At 44.9% G+C, this 16,573-nt stretch overlaps 1 protein-coding gene across 3 annotated transcripts in view; it reads left to right on the top strand.

The window, feature by feature from the left end:
- The window catches only part of SLC35F4 (solute carrier family 35 member F4), a 122,131-nt gene extending 106,238 nt beyond the window's left edge, over positions 1 to 15,893 (top strand). For all 3 annotated transcript variants that reach the window (XM_063159718.1, XM_063159716.1, XM_063159717.1), the window contains 5 exons: positions 3,931 to 4,150; positions 11,030 to 11,155; positions 12,404 to 12,596; positions 13,902 to 13,991; positions 15,441 to 15,893. In XM_063159718.1, coding sequence (XP_063015788.1) covers positions 3,931 to 4,150; positions 11,030 to 11,155; positions 12,404 to 12,596; positions 13,902 to 13,991; positions 15,441 to 15,682 — 871 coding nt within the window. In that variant the 3' untranslated portion in view covers positions 15,683 to 15,893. The remainder of the gene's footprint in view (positions 1 to 3,930; positions 4,151 to 11,029; positions 11,156 to 12,403; positions 12,597 to 13,901; positions 13,992 to 15,440) is intronic.
- The last annotated feature ends 680 nt before the right edge of the window (positions 15,894 to 16,573 follow it).

Raw genomic sequence — 16,573 nt, 5'->3', positions numbered from 1 at the left:
TTTCTACCAGCTCCAATTCAGCCAGTGCTGAGAACACAACTCATCAGGGAGCTCAGCCACACTCAGTTTGGTGCCTGCCCCCTTGTCTTGGTTTGGAAAGACAGGTGTCTGCTAAGGAAGGCAGGAGCCTCCCCTGAAATGGAAAATGTAAACTCCCTCCCTTCAAATAGTTATAAATTTGAAATTAAGGGGCTCTCAGGCAAAAATATAGGAGCAGGAATAACAGTTCTTTATTAGGAAAGAAAATAAAAAGATTAAATGAACAATGCAGTAAGCTAAACCAACACTGACAGAGTCAGAACCCAACCTGACACCCTGTGGGTCAGGGTGTTGGTGGCAGTCCCATTGGAATTGTGGTTCAGCCCTCCTGCAGTGTCAGGGGTGGTTCTGCTGGAGCAGGGATCCTGTAGAGAAGGATGGATTCTTCCTCTGAAGATCCGGTGGGAGAAGAGGCAGCTGCTGTTCCTCTGGGGAATCCAGTGGAGAAGCCGTGCTGATGTCTCAAAACCTTGGGATTATATCTGGGTAGGAATGTTTGGCTCCTCCCCCTGGGCTCACATCTCCCAATGGGATGCTGTAGTTCTTATCAGCCATGCAGTGACATTCAGTAGCTGTTATCAGCAGATGTCCTCTCCTGATGGAGGTGTGAATGTGGAAGAGATAAGGAAAACTGCCCACTGAACAGAAGATGGCAAATAGAATGCAATTTGCTTGGCAATCCAGGACACCCCTGCAGTGGAGCTGGGAGGTGTTTTATTGCCATCATTTAGGCAGAAGCAGTGAATTTGTGCTCCCAGGAGGTGCTGCTGTGTTGTTTGCTGCCCTCATGTCACTGTGGCCTTGCCAAGTGCTAATCCAGGTGATGTCACTGCATTCATTCCCTGTGTTCCTGTGCCCCAGGTCTCTGCCTGTTTGCTGGATTTTTTCTGTGAGCTGCTTAAAACCAGCTGCTGGATTTCACTCCAGAGGAGGGAAGAAACCCATTCCTGTGCAGGGCCTGGCATCAGAATAACTGAGAGGGCACAGGGCTGTTTAGTGGGTGCCAGAGGCAAAGCTGCACGACTGCCCTGAGGGGCCGTAATTCCTGAGAGCATGGCACACTGCCCGGAGCTGAGCACTACCTGCAAGTAAAAAGAGTTATTTGTGTTAGAGGGCAGGTTTTAAATAGACTTCTTGTGCATTTGGAAATAGTTTGTGTCGTAGTTTCAGGGTCAGCTGTCCCTGGATGTGTCTGTGCCTCTAAGGCAGCAGCCTGCAGCATTATTTGTGTGGGGAGGGTTGCAGGGAGCCCCCTCTCCTGAGCCCAAGGTTTTAATCACTGCCATGTCTGAAAACTCCTGCAAGTTTAATTTTAGTTGCATGTCAAAGAGGCTGAGTTAACCACTGAGCCACCAGCCCTCAGAAAGCCTCAGGCAATCTGACTGGGAAAATAAAGCATTCTCCAAACCTCCTCACTGGCTGAGCATTATTCATGGAGCTCTCCTAGGCACAGGGGTGAATTCATCAAATTTCTGCCTCACTCAGCCTGACCCTGTCAGAGACTTTGCTGTATTTTCTTCACTGAGAGTTGAGGAACCTCCAGCCCCTGTTTGGTCTGGTCACTGCTGTGTGTGATGGAGGCCCTTTCACCTGCTTAAATATATAGTATATACATAATAATATAAATACAAAAATATATAATATAATATAATATAATATAATATAATATAATATAATATAATATAATATAATATAATATAATATAATATAATATAATATAATATAATATAATATAATATAATATAATATAATATAATATAATATAATATAATATAATATAATATAATATAATATAATACAATACAATATAATATAATATAATATAATATAATATAATATAATATAATATAATATAATATATACATAACATAATATATACATAATAAATATAATATAATATAATATAGTATAGTATAATATAATATAATGTAATATATACATGATCTAAGATACATTGTATAGTAACATATTATATTAAAATAGAACATATTATTATAAAATATATTATTATAATACATACTTATTTTTATATATAAAGCCATATAATATTTATAATATATTATAATAATATATAGTATAATAATGCTATATCTTAATATAATATGTTACTATACAATGTATCTTATATGATGTATTTTATAGATTATATATATTACATTGATTATATATATATTATATTGATTATATATATATCTTATAAAGGTAAACTGCTGTACCTGCATGGCAAGGAACACTGAAGTGCTGCCAGTGAGTCCCTTGTCACACAAGGAAACTTGTCACCTCTAACTCCTGTTGAAATCAGACTTACAAAAGCCTGCAAAGTTAGGCATTCATTTATTTGCTTCACTGAGTGTTTGCTTTGCATCTCAGATAAATGATGCACACCAGTAACTGTTCTTTTTTGTATTTTAAACATTTTAATCCTGATCTTTGGTGAACAGGACTCCTGAGAGTGTTGAGGTCAACTAGAGTGAAGGAGATAATTAGCAGTTCCACCAGCCTGAGTACACAGAGTTTGAGAATGGAATTTATCTTTACCAGAAATGATTGCTTTGTACACCTTAGTGCCATCAAGAAATGAGTAGTTATTAAGCTGAATGATAAAACCATTTAAGCTAAGATGTAGCTGATCTCAGTTATTACATAGATGTTATTATTCTGATTTCCTCAAAATGAGAGTGATAGTTTCCAATCTTAAGAGGAAAAAACCTGCAATGTCTTTAACAGCAAAATTCCCAAGAATTAGTAAAAATGGTTAAGGGGCCCTGAAAACAATTTTGTCTTCCAAATCAGGATAATTATTGGACCACCCCCACCACCCCCAAATAACAAACATTTCTGCCATCACATTGCAGTTCAGTCTTTGAAGTTGCTAATTATTTCTGCATAATGAGTGCTTTATCAATCTCCCAGACACAGAGCACTTTGGAGCCTGAGGGCATTTGGATTATTCCCTCCATGTCCCTTTCCTTGGAAGGATGTGCTGCGGGTTGAGGGTGCCTTGGTTCACCCCACTGCTTTTTGGGGTCACTTGTGGGACTTCCCACAAGTGTTTTAAGCAGTGCCAGGGTGCCTGCCATGCCAAGAAATGAAACACACTGGGAATATCTTCAGGAATGCCCCTTCAGCCAAGAGTGCAGACAGTGGAGTTGCTAAAAAATATCCTTCCCACTTTGAGATTCCTGAAATCCCAAGAAGCAAACAGCTCACTGGAGCTGTGTGGGATACAGTGTTTGGGAATCTGGGGGTTTTGTTTGCAATTTAATTCTCAAGGAGATGTCTCCTAGAAAACACAGCTTTTCACTGTACAATAAAATGAAGCTGTTAAATACCTTCCCCTCCCTTTCCCTTCCTTCTCTCACACTCCTGTTTGCCTGGCTCACTCCCACTGCCTGGTGGCTCCCTTCCCCACCACACTGTGTCTGGCAGTCTTTTTGAGTATCTTTAGGCAATTCCTAAAGCTTCCTTGGCCATACATAAAAATACATTTCAGCAAGAATGAAAACAGGGCTTGGAGCAATGCAAAAAAAGAAGAAAATTGGCAAGCTGCAGAGAAAAAATGGTGATTCTAATCCCTGTGCTCATGGCCTTGAAGGCAGAGTCTGGGAGCTGTCACAACATTATAGATAACCTTCATTTCTGTGTGTGAGTCCCTGGATTATTGTTGCACAGAGTGTGATTATTCCAGGTAAGTTGCATCTTTTCTTCTTCAAAAATTGCTGCTTTAAGAAGATTGTGCCTTGTTTTCCCTGTGTGAATTCAATAATGGATTCTCCTGGGCGTGTGGAGTAGTTAGGAAAAGCAGGATAAAAGCCCTAATGAATGTTTGTTGTGCTGCAGTGAATGCTGAGGAAAACCCTGGCTGAGACTGAAACTCTTTTCTTTCCTCAGGGAATGCAGTCGGATTTTTGGTGAAGACGGTCTGACGCTGAAACTCTTTCTTAAAAGGACTGCTCCCTTTTCTATTCTGTGGACTTTGACTAACTACCTGTATTTACTGGCTTTAAAGAAGCTCACAGCCACAGACGTCTCTGCCCTGTTCTGTTGTAACAAAGCTTTTGTCTTCTTGCTTTCTTGGATTGTGCTCAAAGACAGGTTCATGGGAGCAAGGGTATGAACGAGCCTCCTTTTTCACTCTCTCATGTTTTCATAATTGCACTTGACCCATCAGCCATGGTGCTGCCACAGCACTGGGGCACCATGAAAACCTTTCTCACTGAGTTTTGTGATGCAGCCTCAGAGGGAATTCAGTGTGGGAATTTCAAGGAGCCACTACAGCCAAGTGTAACGTGATGGTTTACAATAGATGAACATCCAGTTTCATAGAAACCTGTTCTTGTGGTGGTGTTCACAGGGGTCTCAGGACCAGGGAAGAGACAAGAATCTTGACTCCATGTTTCAGAAGGCTGATTTATTATTTTATGATATATATTACATTAAAACTATGCTAAAAGAGTAGAAGAAAGGATTTCATCAGAAGGCTTGAAAGGAAAAGAATGCAATGATAACAAAAGCCCGCGACTCTCAGAAAGTCCGAGCCAGCTGGGCTGTGATTGGCCATTAATTAGAAACAACCAACATGGACCAATCACAGATGCACCTGTTGCATTCCACAGCAGCAGATAATCATTGTTTTTCCTTTCCTCTGAGGCTTCTCAGCTTCTCAGGAGAAAAAATCCTAATGAAAGGATTTCTCACAAAATGTGTCTGTGACATATTCTGTCTTGGCTTATTGAGCTGAAATTTTGTTAATTTTATTTTAAACTTAGTGATGAATGCTTAGGTTCTAACCAAAGCAGTTTTATTCCTTGTTTGGGTAGACAGATGTTTACAATGTGTGATGTATATTTTTTGTGCTACCCTGTCACTTTTCACGCACACATTTACATGTGCTTGTGTCAAAATTGCTTTAAAATTAACACAGATCTCTTGTGTGGAGGTGCATTTTGCACTGAAGTGTTTAAAAAACTCAGTGGCAGTAAAATGGACCCTGCAAAAATTTAAAACAGAACTCAAACAAAATGTTTTTGCCCCTGGATCTGGGGAAAGCAAACTTGTGTAATTTTCCATACACACATCTCCCACATGCAGCAATTTAAACTGTTGGCTTCACACCTTGGATGAGGAGTAGTGAGGATTTCTGCTAGTTCATTGATGCAGATTCCCCTCTGAAATGGCTCAAGGTCGTGTTGGGCACAGTCTTCTCTTAATTACTGAAAACCTTGAATTTCATTAGGCACTGGTTGGGGCCAGGTGTGGTGGCTGAGACCAGAAGGGACCAGCAGCAGCTGGATTTAAGTTCCATGGAAAAGTGTGTTGGATCAGGACACTCATCCAAGTCAGTTCGGTTTTTGAAAATGAGCAGAGCAGCTTTTTCTTTTTCTTTTTTTTTTTTCTTTTTTTTTTTTTTTTTTTGATTAGTAGTGGGATAGAAGGGTACAGAAATGAAAGCAGAAGACATCCTGATGTACAGGTATCTCATCTGGCTTTTGGAGCAGCCAGCAGGACACTGAGCAGGGCACTGTGCTTACCAGGCTGAGGAGGTGAGCCAGTGCTTGAAGGTAAAGCCAGACACCTGGATATCTATTTCCTACACAGCTGAAAATACAGAAAGATCAGGTGAATGTGACCCTCCCTCAGCCCACTGACTGACTCAAAGAATAAACAGGGTATAAAACCCTCAGTTGTCTACAGAAATAACAGGAGCAATAACTACCCCCTTCGATCATCTGAAAAAATTGAACATTTTGTACTCTTTAAGATAATTTTCATCTGAAAGCAGCATTTTCTGGCAGAGCAAGCATAGCTCTTGTGTTCTCCTAGCCTGCTCTGTTTAAGAAACCTAGAAATAAAAGCTGTTTTCAGTTATTATTTATTTTCCACTGACTAAAAAAAGGTTGCCATGAATATGCATTAGTATGAATTCTGTAAACACCATGGGGTTCACACAGAAAAAACTTGGAGGGAAAAAGTGAGCAGCAAAACCTGCACATAAACTGGATTGTGCTGCTCGCTGGCAGAGCCTCACTGGATGCCCATTGCTGGAGAGGTAATTCACAGTGTTTTCCAGCATCTCTCCTCACAGAATAACACTTAATTATGTTAATAACCACGCAGGAGAGTGTTGGAGAGCTGAAGTACAGCAGAGCAGCACAGACCCAGATTTTTGTGCCTGGATGCCTCAGGAATTGGGTTATTTGGGCAGTGAGAACATGAAAAGAAATGAAGGTCTAATCCTGTACCCTGAGCCATGTTTTTGTGGGAAAAACTCTGCACCCAGGAGCTCAGCCAGCTTTTCCAAGGAGCTCAGCTCCCACCAGCTCTTCCAGAGCTCCAAAGCTGTCAGGCACATCTGGGTGGCATCGAGGTGAGGATTCAGAGTTCACAGAATTCACAGAATTCACAGAATCACTGGGTTGGAAGAGACCTTCAAGATCATCAAGTCCAACCCAACCCCAACAGCTCAACTCACCCCTGGCACCCAGTGCCACATCCAGGCTTTGTTAAACACACCCAGGGCTGGGGACTGCACCACCTCCCTGGGCAGCCATTCCAGAACTTTCTCACCCTTTCTGTAAAACACTTTTCCCTGATATCCAACCTGTATTTCCCTTGGTGCAGCCTGAGGCTGTGTGCTCTGGGTGTGTCAGTGCTGCTGCAGACAGAGCCCAGCCCCAGCTGAGCACAGGCACCTTTCAGGGGCTGTGCAGAGTGATGGGGCAGCCCTGAGTCTCCTTTTCTCCAGGCTGAGCACCCCCAGCTCCCTCAGGGCTTCCTCACAGGCTTTGTGTTCCAAGTGCTTGGGACAGCAGTGGCTCTGCAGTGAACTCCCAGCTCCCTGTCTGCAAAAGGCTGCTCACAAAGTTTCAGCTGCTGTGGCTGTGTTGGAGGCACCAGAGTTGTGTGCTCTGCAGGGAGAGCCTAGTGCCATCCGTGGTGAAGCTGTAGCACCCACCCGTGAGAGAAAAGCACCAGGGGAGGTTTGGGTTGGGTATCAGGAGAGATTTCTTCACAGAAAGGGTGGTCAGGTGGTGAACAGGCTGCCCAGGAAAGTGGTGGAGTCACCATTCCTGGAGGTGTTCAGGAAATGTGTAGACGTGATGCTTTGGGATATAGTTTCGGGTGGATCTGACAGTGTTAGGTGGAGGGTTGGACTCAGTGAGGTCTTTTCCACCCTTAACAATTCTCTGGTTCTATTTACCTATAAAAGCAGTGCAGGTAGGGCTCAGGTACCTTGAAGTACCTCCTGCCCTGGGCAAGGACACACAAAACCATCCCTGCCTGCACCCTGGCTTTTGCTCGGACACTGCTGAACTTCTCTCTCTCAAATTAATAACACATCCATGTTACACTTTGGGAAGTCCAGACAGCTTTGGCTCAAAGCAAGCACAAATATTTTAAAAACTTTACATATTTGAGTAGTTCTGCTGGCTTTTGCTGCTTAGATTTAGACACATGCTTATATGTTTGCATGTTTAAGCCCTTGGTTGGGCTTCAGTGTGGAGTTGACTCAATGTGTTTTAAGTAGGTGCAGAGTAGTTTGGGGACATTTTTCTCCCGTGAAAATGTTGACTTCAGCCTGGAGGAGTTTCTTCCCCATGCTTAAAGGTGTTCCATGCCAGGTTGGAGGGGCTTGGAGCAATCTGACCTAGTGGAAGGTGTCCCTGCCATGGCAGGGTGTTGGAACTGTATGATCTTTCAAGTTCTCTTCCAACCCAAACCATTCTGTGATTCTTTACACCTCATTTTCTGCTGTGCTCCACATAGGAAAAAAAATGTTTCTGATAAACTGTTGGTTGGCCTTGCTTTCTTTCAGGGAAAAAAGGAAAAAAACGAGGCAGGCTAATTTCATTCCTTACCTAGGAGGCTCCAGAAGAAAGTTACTACACTCTTCCATTAATTAAAAGCCTCGTTTAATGAGCTGACAGCCACCTTTGCTTCCCTGTGACCTTGCAGAGCTGCCTGCAGATGTGAGCTCAGGTTTCTAAAGCCAGCACCCGAGGCAGGCACAGGTCAGCTGTGCTGATGCCCTGGAATGGAACATGCAGGAGGAGCCTTGAGCCTGAAATTTAAATAATGTTTTTGCTGTTTTCAGTCTCAGGAGGTGTCGATGCTCCACATGTGTCCATCATTTTAGTTGTTTCATGGGGGGAAAAAGTGCTTGGCTTTATAAATAATTGATTAAATTAGGGATCTGGCTCTCTAAATTCGGTTTCGACAGACTGGGAGTGAATTTTTCATGGTAGGAATAAAAGGGATGATGGATGTACTCATTTTCACTGACGCAAGGAAAGGGCTGAGCAGTGAGGGCGCCAAGAGTTAAATCTGCACCCTTGCCCTTGGAAGGAGGGCATCACCACATTGGACTCTGCTGTTCTGCCTTCTGAGGCTGACACATTGCTGGAAATCCTCCAGCTGGCAGCTGAAATCCTGAATTTCTGTGCAGGGCAGGATGTGAAGGGCAGCCAGGCAGGGCAGGGGGGTTCTGCAGTCCCAGAGGAGAGGCTGGGACTGTCCCCTGACCCCTGGCTGTCCCTGGGCATTGCTTTGAGGCTGGGACTGTCCCCTGACCCCTGGCTGTCCCTGGGCATTGCTTCGAGGCTGGGAAATCTATGATGTCTCCCAGGATGGCCCCACTGCTGGAATGTGTTATCCTGGGGAGGAAAAGGGCGAAACCTCCTGGTCCCCTCTTGCTAAAACCCTCCCAGACCTCATCACACCACCGAGAGACTGGGGGGACTCCAGCCCATGGGTCTTGGTTTGAACAGACAGGTGTCTGCTAAGGAAGGCAGGAGCCTCCCTTGAAATGGAAAATGTAAACCTCCCTCCCTCCAAATTATTATGATTTTGAAATTAAAAGGCTTTCAGGCAAAGGTATGGGAATAGGAATAACAGTTCTTTACTAGGAAAACTAAAAAAAAAAAAAAAAAAACAAACACCAAAAAAAACCCCCAAATCTAATTGTACAAAAACCCCCAAAACAACACTGCCATAGTCAGACCATGCCCTGCCCTCTGTGTGCCAGGGCGGTGTCCCAGCCCCATGCCATGGGGGCTCAGCCCTCCTGCAGTGCCAGCTGTGGCTCTGCTGCAGCAGGGATCCTGCACAAGGGGGGAGTTTTCCTCTGCAGCTCCAGGGCTGCTGCAGATGGGCCTGGGCTCCCTCTGGCAATCCAGTGGAAAGGCTGTCCTGGTGTCCCAACCCTCAGATTGGATCCAGGTAGGAATGCTTGGCTCCTCCCCTGGGCGGAGCATCTCCCCATGGGATGCTGGGATTGGATCAGCCCTGCAGGGACACTCAGTGGCCATGGACCGAAGATAGTTAATAATTAATAGCCCATTAACAGAAGAGATCTGGAGGGAGGATTGGCTGTGGGAGAGATAAAGTAAAAACTGCCCCATGAACAGCAGAGAACTGCCCCACCTCTAACAGATGGCAGTAGAATACCCCCATTTCCAAACTAAGGCACCACAGCACTGGGGGATCAGGATTTCAGCTCCATGTCATGGTGAATTTGGAGTATCAGTGGTACCCTCAGGTTTTCCTGACTTGAATCCTGGAGTTGGGGTGTTTTACATGGAAGCAAGGTGGTACATAGACTTGCAGTGGGGTTTGTGCCTTTGGCACAGCCACTGCCATGTGAGGGGACACCTGTGTGCCTCAAGGACCGGTGAAATAGGGCTGATGGTGAGGGGAAAGGATTCACAGCTGCACCCAGGAGATGAGTTTTCCTGGGAAGATGCTGGATGCCTATGGGATTTAGGAGCACTGACATTTTTACCTGGAGTCTCAGAGTCTCCTCTCAGATCAGGAGTCTCCCTGCCCTGGCAGGTGATTCTGGGTTCCCCATTGTCCCCTGTGTGCGAACAGCTGCACCTGAGTCAGTTGTGTGTCCCTGTCCTGTGTGTCCCTTGAAACATGGTTTGCTCTGCTGTCTGGCTCTGCTGAAGTTATCTTGTGGGATTTTTGGTGCTTTTTTGTTGCCTCAGTCTGGCTCACATCTGCCTGGGTTGAGTGTCAGTGGTTCTCTGGGATTCTTGGCAAAACTGTGAGCTCTGAAATGCTGTTTTACAGGAGGGCACATGTTTGGATCAAGATGAAGTCTTTGAAGTCTGTGGGCTGAAGCTTATTTTTAAATCCAGGACTGAATATTTCTTAGATGAAGTTCAGTGAGGTTGTCAAGAGGCAGAGTGCCCATATCACATTGTGTTGGCTCAGGAGATGTGCACTGGCTCAGGAAACGCTCAGTGCAAGTTGGGTATTCAGTGCCTTTGAAGTTCACACCCCACATTTACCTGCTGAGGGCAGTCAGGTGGAGACGGAGAGTTTTTTAAAGAATAAAACACTTTGGGCTCCCTTCCACTTCCTTAAGGTTCTTGGAGTCAAGACCCAGGATTTCAGATGTGGTGCAGTTAATGATTCCTGTTCTTTTTCTTTGAAGCTCCTTAAATGCTCTCTCTGGGATTTTCAAATGAGGCCAGAAACCTAAGCACAGATGTAAAGCTTCATGAAGAAATTTGGTCGTATCTGTCCAAAAAAACCTGGGCACACCCAAAACAGCTGGAAGAGCTCCCTGTGGTATCCTGGTATTCCAAAATACAGGGCTCATTCCCCTGGACTAATTTCCAGGCTGTTTGGCCATCTATTATTTGCATTTCAAGTCAAATTGGTGGCTTTGATAAATATTTCTTTTGTTGTACAGTAGAGCGTGATGCCTTAAAATTCCTTGATCTTGCAGTTGCCTCTCCAAGCTGGATGTTTAGCTGACAAAATCCTTAATGATGGATGTTCTGTCAGCAGGCCCCAGTGCTGTAGATCCACATCCCTGTCAGTGCACACACTTTTATTTTGCTTTACATCCCTCCCACGATCTTTCCTATTTGAGGGAAAACAAGAAAGCTCCAGGTCAGAGCAAGTGGGTAGTGACGCTCTTGAGAAGGCCCTCCCAGTGGTGATCTCAGCTTCACACTGCTTTGCTTTGTCTGTGCAGATAGTGGCAGCAATAATGGCAATCACAGGAATTGTGATGATGGCATATGCAGATGGTTTCCAGGGTGATTCAATTATCGGGGTGGCCTACGCCGTGGGATCAGCCTCCACATCTGCACTGTATAAGGTAGGGCACAACTGTTTGTTGGCACTGCTAAATTCATTCACATTAAAAAGACACAAATACAAAGAGAGTGGCTGTAAAATAAATGTTTTGTTGTGTTCCTCACTCCTGCGTCACTCACGTTGTGACAATGTCAGGAAATCTGCCCGTGAGGGTAATTAGTTGTCATCTGCCAATTACCCAGAATGGCTTTTCTTGATGAGCCTTTAATGAAATCTCCACTGCCACGCCAGGAGGAGTTTAAGATCGTTTTTAAATCATGATAACAGGAGTTTATCAACACTTTTCAAAGGGGCTTTCCATGTGCAGCAGGGAGGAGAGCCAGGGGGACATTTTCTCCCCTGAAAATGTTGACTTCAGCCTGGAGAGAGGTTTCTTCCCCATCCTTGAAGGTGTTCAGTGCCAGGTTGGAGAGGCTTGGAGCAACCTGGGCTGGTGGAAGGTGTCCCTGCCATGGCAGGGGGTTGGAACTGGATGGTCTTGTAAGTTCCCTTCCAACCCAACTCATCCCAGGTCTGCCCTGCAGCCCCCTGGCACAGGCTGGGCTCAGAGCCCTGGTGTGAGCCTGGCACAGGCTGTTCTTTAGAGACCCTTCTGCTTGCTAGAAGTGGCTGCTCTGGAGGGTGAGGGCTGGGAAAGGCAAGGATTCTGTCTCAGGAACAGTTTGGGCTGAGCGTGGCTGGGTTTGTTTCCAGCTGCGTGTGTAAAGTCTGGACTGGGTTGTGGTGGAAACCCTTGCAGCTTTAGACTTATCTCATAAATTTGTTGTAGCCTTTCAAAAGTCACTCAAAGTCCATGAATTTAGGCTCATAGAGGACAGGTTCTCACAGAGTGAGCCCTTCCAGGCTGGTTTTCCTCTCACAGCAGGGTCATGCTGTGGAAGTCACTGGAGCCTCCTCCCAAACCCCAGCATTGCCACACTCAGCCCAAATCCTCTACACTTATTGTATGAACGGAGAGTTCTTGAATTCTTGGTTTATTATTGGATTTTCCTGGTTTCTTCTACACATGCTCCTCGTGGCATCTTGTGTAAAGCTTTGTTATACAGACTCAGCCATCCCCATGGTAAAGAGATGGAGCTAAGGCACAGGAAAGGGCAGAAATCCCACCAAAGATCCCCTTGCAAGACTCCTGTGTAGGAAAAGGACTGGGCTGTGGCAAGTTGGCCTTTGCTGCACTCTCCCCAAGGGAATGGAGTGCTTCCATGATAGCCATGGAATCTAAACCCCTCCTCTCTCCTCTCCTCTGCAGGTTTTGTTCAAAATGTTTCTTGGGAGTGCAAACTTTGGGGAGGCAGCTCACTTCGTGTCCACCCTGGGCTTCTTCAACTTCATCTTCATCTCCATCACCCCCATCATCCTCTACTTCACAAAAGTGGAGTACTGGTACCCCTTCTCTGCTGTGCCATGGGGTTACCTGTGTGGAGTGGCTGGCCTCTGGTTAGGTAAGTGAGAAAAAAATTTATTTGTTTATTTATTTTACTAGGTAAATTATAAAACTATTTATTTATTTATTTTACCCCTCCAACCCTTTATAAAATTGGCCCCAGGCACAAACAATTTCCCCCCTGTCCCCTTAAGCAGCTGAGCTCTCTCACAGATTAATCCTGGTCCCAATGCAAACTGCTGCTCCTTAGAAATGATTCATATTTTTCATTACACTTCATGAAACATTACTATTAATTGAGATACAGTTAATAATTGATAGGTAAGCATAGTTATAATTAATAATAATTAATAATTAACAGTAATAGCAGGGAGTAAACATGAAGCAGCACTACTAATTGCCCATTATTTCATTGGTGTGGTAGTTCCACACCAATGCCTCTGTCTCTGGCACAGCTTGACTGCTTTAAATCCCATTTCAAGGGGCTGCATGTTCCCAGTTAGCTCCTGGGGGATGTTTGTGCTGGGGCACCTTTCTGGGGGTGCTGCAGGCTCTGGGCAGGGCTCACATAAGGCTCCCTCTTTCTGAGCCAGAATTGCCAGCAAAATATCTATTAGATTCAGCCCAGGGGCATTTTAATTTCCACACATAACAACATCCTTTCCTTTGCTAAAGTCTCTTTTATTCCATAATTGAAGAGGTTTTTGTCTCACTAGTGTTTATTAAATGGAAGCAAAGAAAATGTCATTGCCAATCCCATCCTGAGCTGTGGCCAGGCTGAGCTGCTGGGAGCTCCTTGAGCTGCTCCAACCACAGCTGCAGCTGCCCTGTGAGCTCCTGGGGGACCAAAATTAGGGATAATTTATCACCCAAGTGTAGAAACCCAACCTCATGCAGGGGACTCAGCAGCAGGGCTGGGTGGTGGATGATCAACAAATTAAGTTTATTTTTAATCTTTCAAGGAAAAGTTAAACTTAAGCAAACTTTAAGGGTTTTTTTTAAATCTTTCAATGACATTGGAGCTCTCTGGGAGTGCTGTCATGTAACAAAAAAAACCCCAAAACAACAAAAGACCAGGTTTTTTTGTACCTGATTAAAGCCTGTGCAAAGCCATGGAATATGATAACCTCAATATTATGGTTTGTGAAAGGCCATTCAACCCTCCCCTTTCCCCTGTGAAGAATTTCCTCTAATTTCACACCCATATAGAGAAAAACAAAATCAATCACTTTGTAATAACTCCCTCATTGTGGTATGGGTACTTAATATCACATATTGTACCTTTAGTGTCTAGGGGGAGGATAAATGTCTCACTCTGGTGTTTTCCCCATTTTCATGGGTTATTTTCTCTGTTTTTCCCTAGCTTTCAACATCCTGGTTAACGTTGGGGTGGTGCTGACCTACCCCATCCTGATCTCCATCGGCACCGTGCTCAGTGTCCCTGGAAATGCAGGTACCAGTGCCACAGCTGCTGCTGCCAGAATGAGCCCAGGGGAGCTCAGAAATCAGTTTATTCCTTAAATAATTTGTTGGGTGGAAACTTAAGACAGAGTCCTGTCTTAAAAAATCTCTGCTCTTGAACAGCTCTCCGCTCTTCAGTCTCAGCCTCATCGCCCTTAGGGGTTTGAGCACAGAAAAGATCTGGTTTTGGGGAATGCAGATGTAAAGCCATGCCTGTGGGAGGCTGCCTGAGGCTCAGGTGGGCTCTGGGGGCTGCTGTGGAGCTGGGAGGATGGGCCTGGAGGCACCTGGAGCTCTCTGGCCCATGGCTGCTCTCTCCCCGTCCCTGCTTCCTGCAGCCTGAGGGAGCTCTCTGCTGATGCAGCCTCTTGTGGATAAAGAGTTACCACAAAGTTCCTTCTGTCTCAGAAATCACAGAATCACAGGGTCATTAAGGCTGGAAAAGACCTCCAAGGTGATCAAGTCCAACCCTCAACCAAACATCCCTGTGCTCACTAAACCATGAAGTTCCATGTCCACTCATTTTTTGGACACTTTGAGGGAAGGTGACTGCACCACTGCCCTGGGCAGCCTGTGCCTTACCAGTCTTTCAAAGAAGAATTTTTTTCTGAATATCCAATCTGTCCCAACTTGGGGTCTTTTCCCTTTCTCCTGTCCCTTGTTCCCTGGGAGGAGCAGAGCCTGAACCCCACCTTATTGTATTTGGGTTCCCCCAAATGAAGGAAGTAATGGTGAATCTGACTTCATGTTCTTAGAAGGCTAATTTATTATTTTAGGATACTATATTATATTAAAGAATACTAAACTAAACTATACTAAAGAATACAGAAAGGATACTTACAGAATTCTAAAAAGATAATAATGAAAATTTGTGACTCTCTTCAGAGTCCTGACACAGCTTTGGCCAATGAGTCAAAACAACTCACAGCAGAACCCAATGAAACAATCACCTGTGGGTAAAAAATCTCTAAACACATTCCACATGTGAACACAACACAGGAGAAGCAAATGAGATAATTATTGTTTCATTTTTTTCTATGAGGCTTCTCAGCTTCCCAGGAGAAAAATCCCAGGTGAAGGGATTTTTTTCCCAGAGAATGTGAATGCCACAGCACCTGGCTGCACCCTCTTCTTGCAGACAGCCAGAAGGTCCCCCCTGAGCCTCCTTTTCTCCAGGCTGAGCCCCCTTCACCATGGAACTCCTGAGGTTTAATCCAGCCCCTTCAGGCTTCCTCAGAGCCTGCACAAGGGGGTGAGGACAGAGGAGCTGTGGCACCTCCAGCACTGCCCGGTCAGATCAAAACTCTGGGAGATCTGAGAGCCCCACGGCCAGTGTCACCCCCAGAGTGTGACAAAAGGGTCACAGGGACGTTCCAGGCTGCTCCTGGTGCCATCCCCCACCCTGCTGCTGTTCTGATTCTGTTCTTTCCTCTCCTGCCAGCCGTGGACCTGTTGAAGCACAAAATGATCTTCAGCGTGGTGCGGCTGGGGGCCACCATCATCATCTGCATGGGCTTCCTGCTCATGCTGCTGCCCGAGGAGTGGGACGAGATCACCCTGAGGTTCATCAACAGCCTGAAGGAGAAGAAGAGCGAGGATCACTCCGAGGACATCACGGAATCCAGCGTGCACACGAGGAGCAGGAGCAGAGCCAACGGGACAGTGTCCATCCCGCTGGCGTAGGGCTGGAGGAGCCTCCCTGCAGGCAGATGTATATTCTGTGAATATAGCTTAACTCTCCTCACCACCTGTATGCTTCAAAAAACGTCATCTAACCTGAGCAGGGGGTGAACTGTAAGATAAGAGAAGTACATCTATGATAAATGTTTACATTTATACACTTAACGAGGAACGGGTGTAAATAACTGCAATAAAATCTTTTGTAATAAACAGATCTTTGAGTTTGTGTCTTTTTGAGCTGGTGAGTTTAAAATGTGGATCAAGTTTACATCGTTTATCTCTCTTTGCTGGCAGAGGTAGAGCCATTTTGGAGGATACAAATCGTGGATATTTCCAGCTAAATCTCAACATTTAACATCTTGACTTGCTTTCAATGAAGTGCCCTTTCAGCGAGGTAGCAGTTTTGGAAAAGCATTGCAAACCTCTCCTGGCATTTTGGAGAATTTATTTCTGATGTTCACATTGATATTCCCAATTATTATCAGAATAAATATTCCATGGTGTGCAGAACTTGAGGCCTCTCCTCCCAGACCACGCTGAGCTTTGCCTCCTTCCAAAACCACATTTCTAGAAGTGGTGCTGGAATTTGAGTGCCTTTAGTAAAGCAAAAAATAGCTTTATTTAGCTTGTTTTCTCCCCCGAAAAGCTGCACTCCCATCTGAGTGCAGGAATTTCAGGAGAGGTGGAACCCCCTGGATTGCCATTGCTATCCCTGGGAAATGCCATTTCCTATTTTCTAGAGCATTGGGACAAATGAACATTTTTCTTAACCTCTACTGTGGAAAAGTCTTTCAAAAGCCAAATCAAACCAACCAACCTCTCAATCCCTTCCCTAGGCTGCTGCTGTGTAATTTAGGTTGGTTTGCACCATTCCTGGGATTGACCACTCAGGAC

The sequence above is a fragment of the Melospiza melodia genome, chromosome 6, assembly GCF_035770615.1.
Source record: "Melospiza melodia melodia isolate bMelMel2 chromosome 6, bMelMel2.pri, whole genome shotgun sequence".
Lineage (NCBI taxonomy): Eukaryota > Metazoa > Chordata > Aves > Passeriformes > Passerellidae > Melospiza > Melospiza melodia.
The sequence above is the reverse complement of the archived record's forward strand: the minus strand, read 5'-3'. Positions and strand labels throughout refer to the sequence as shown.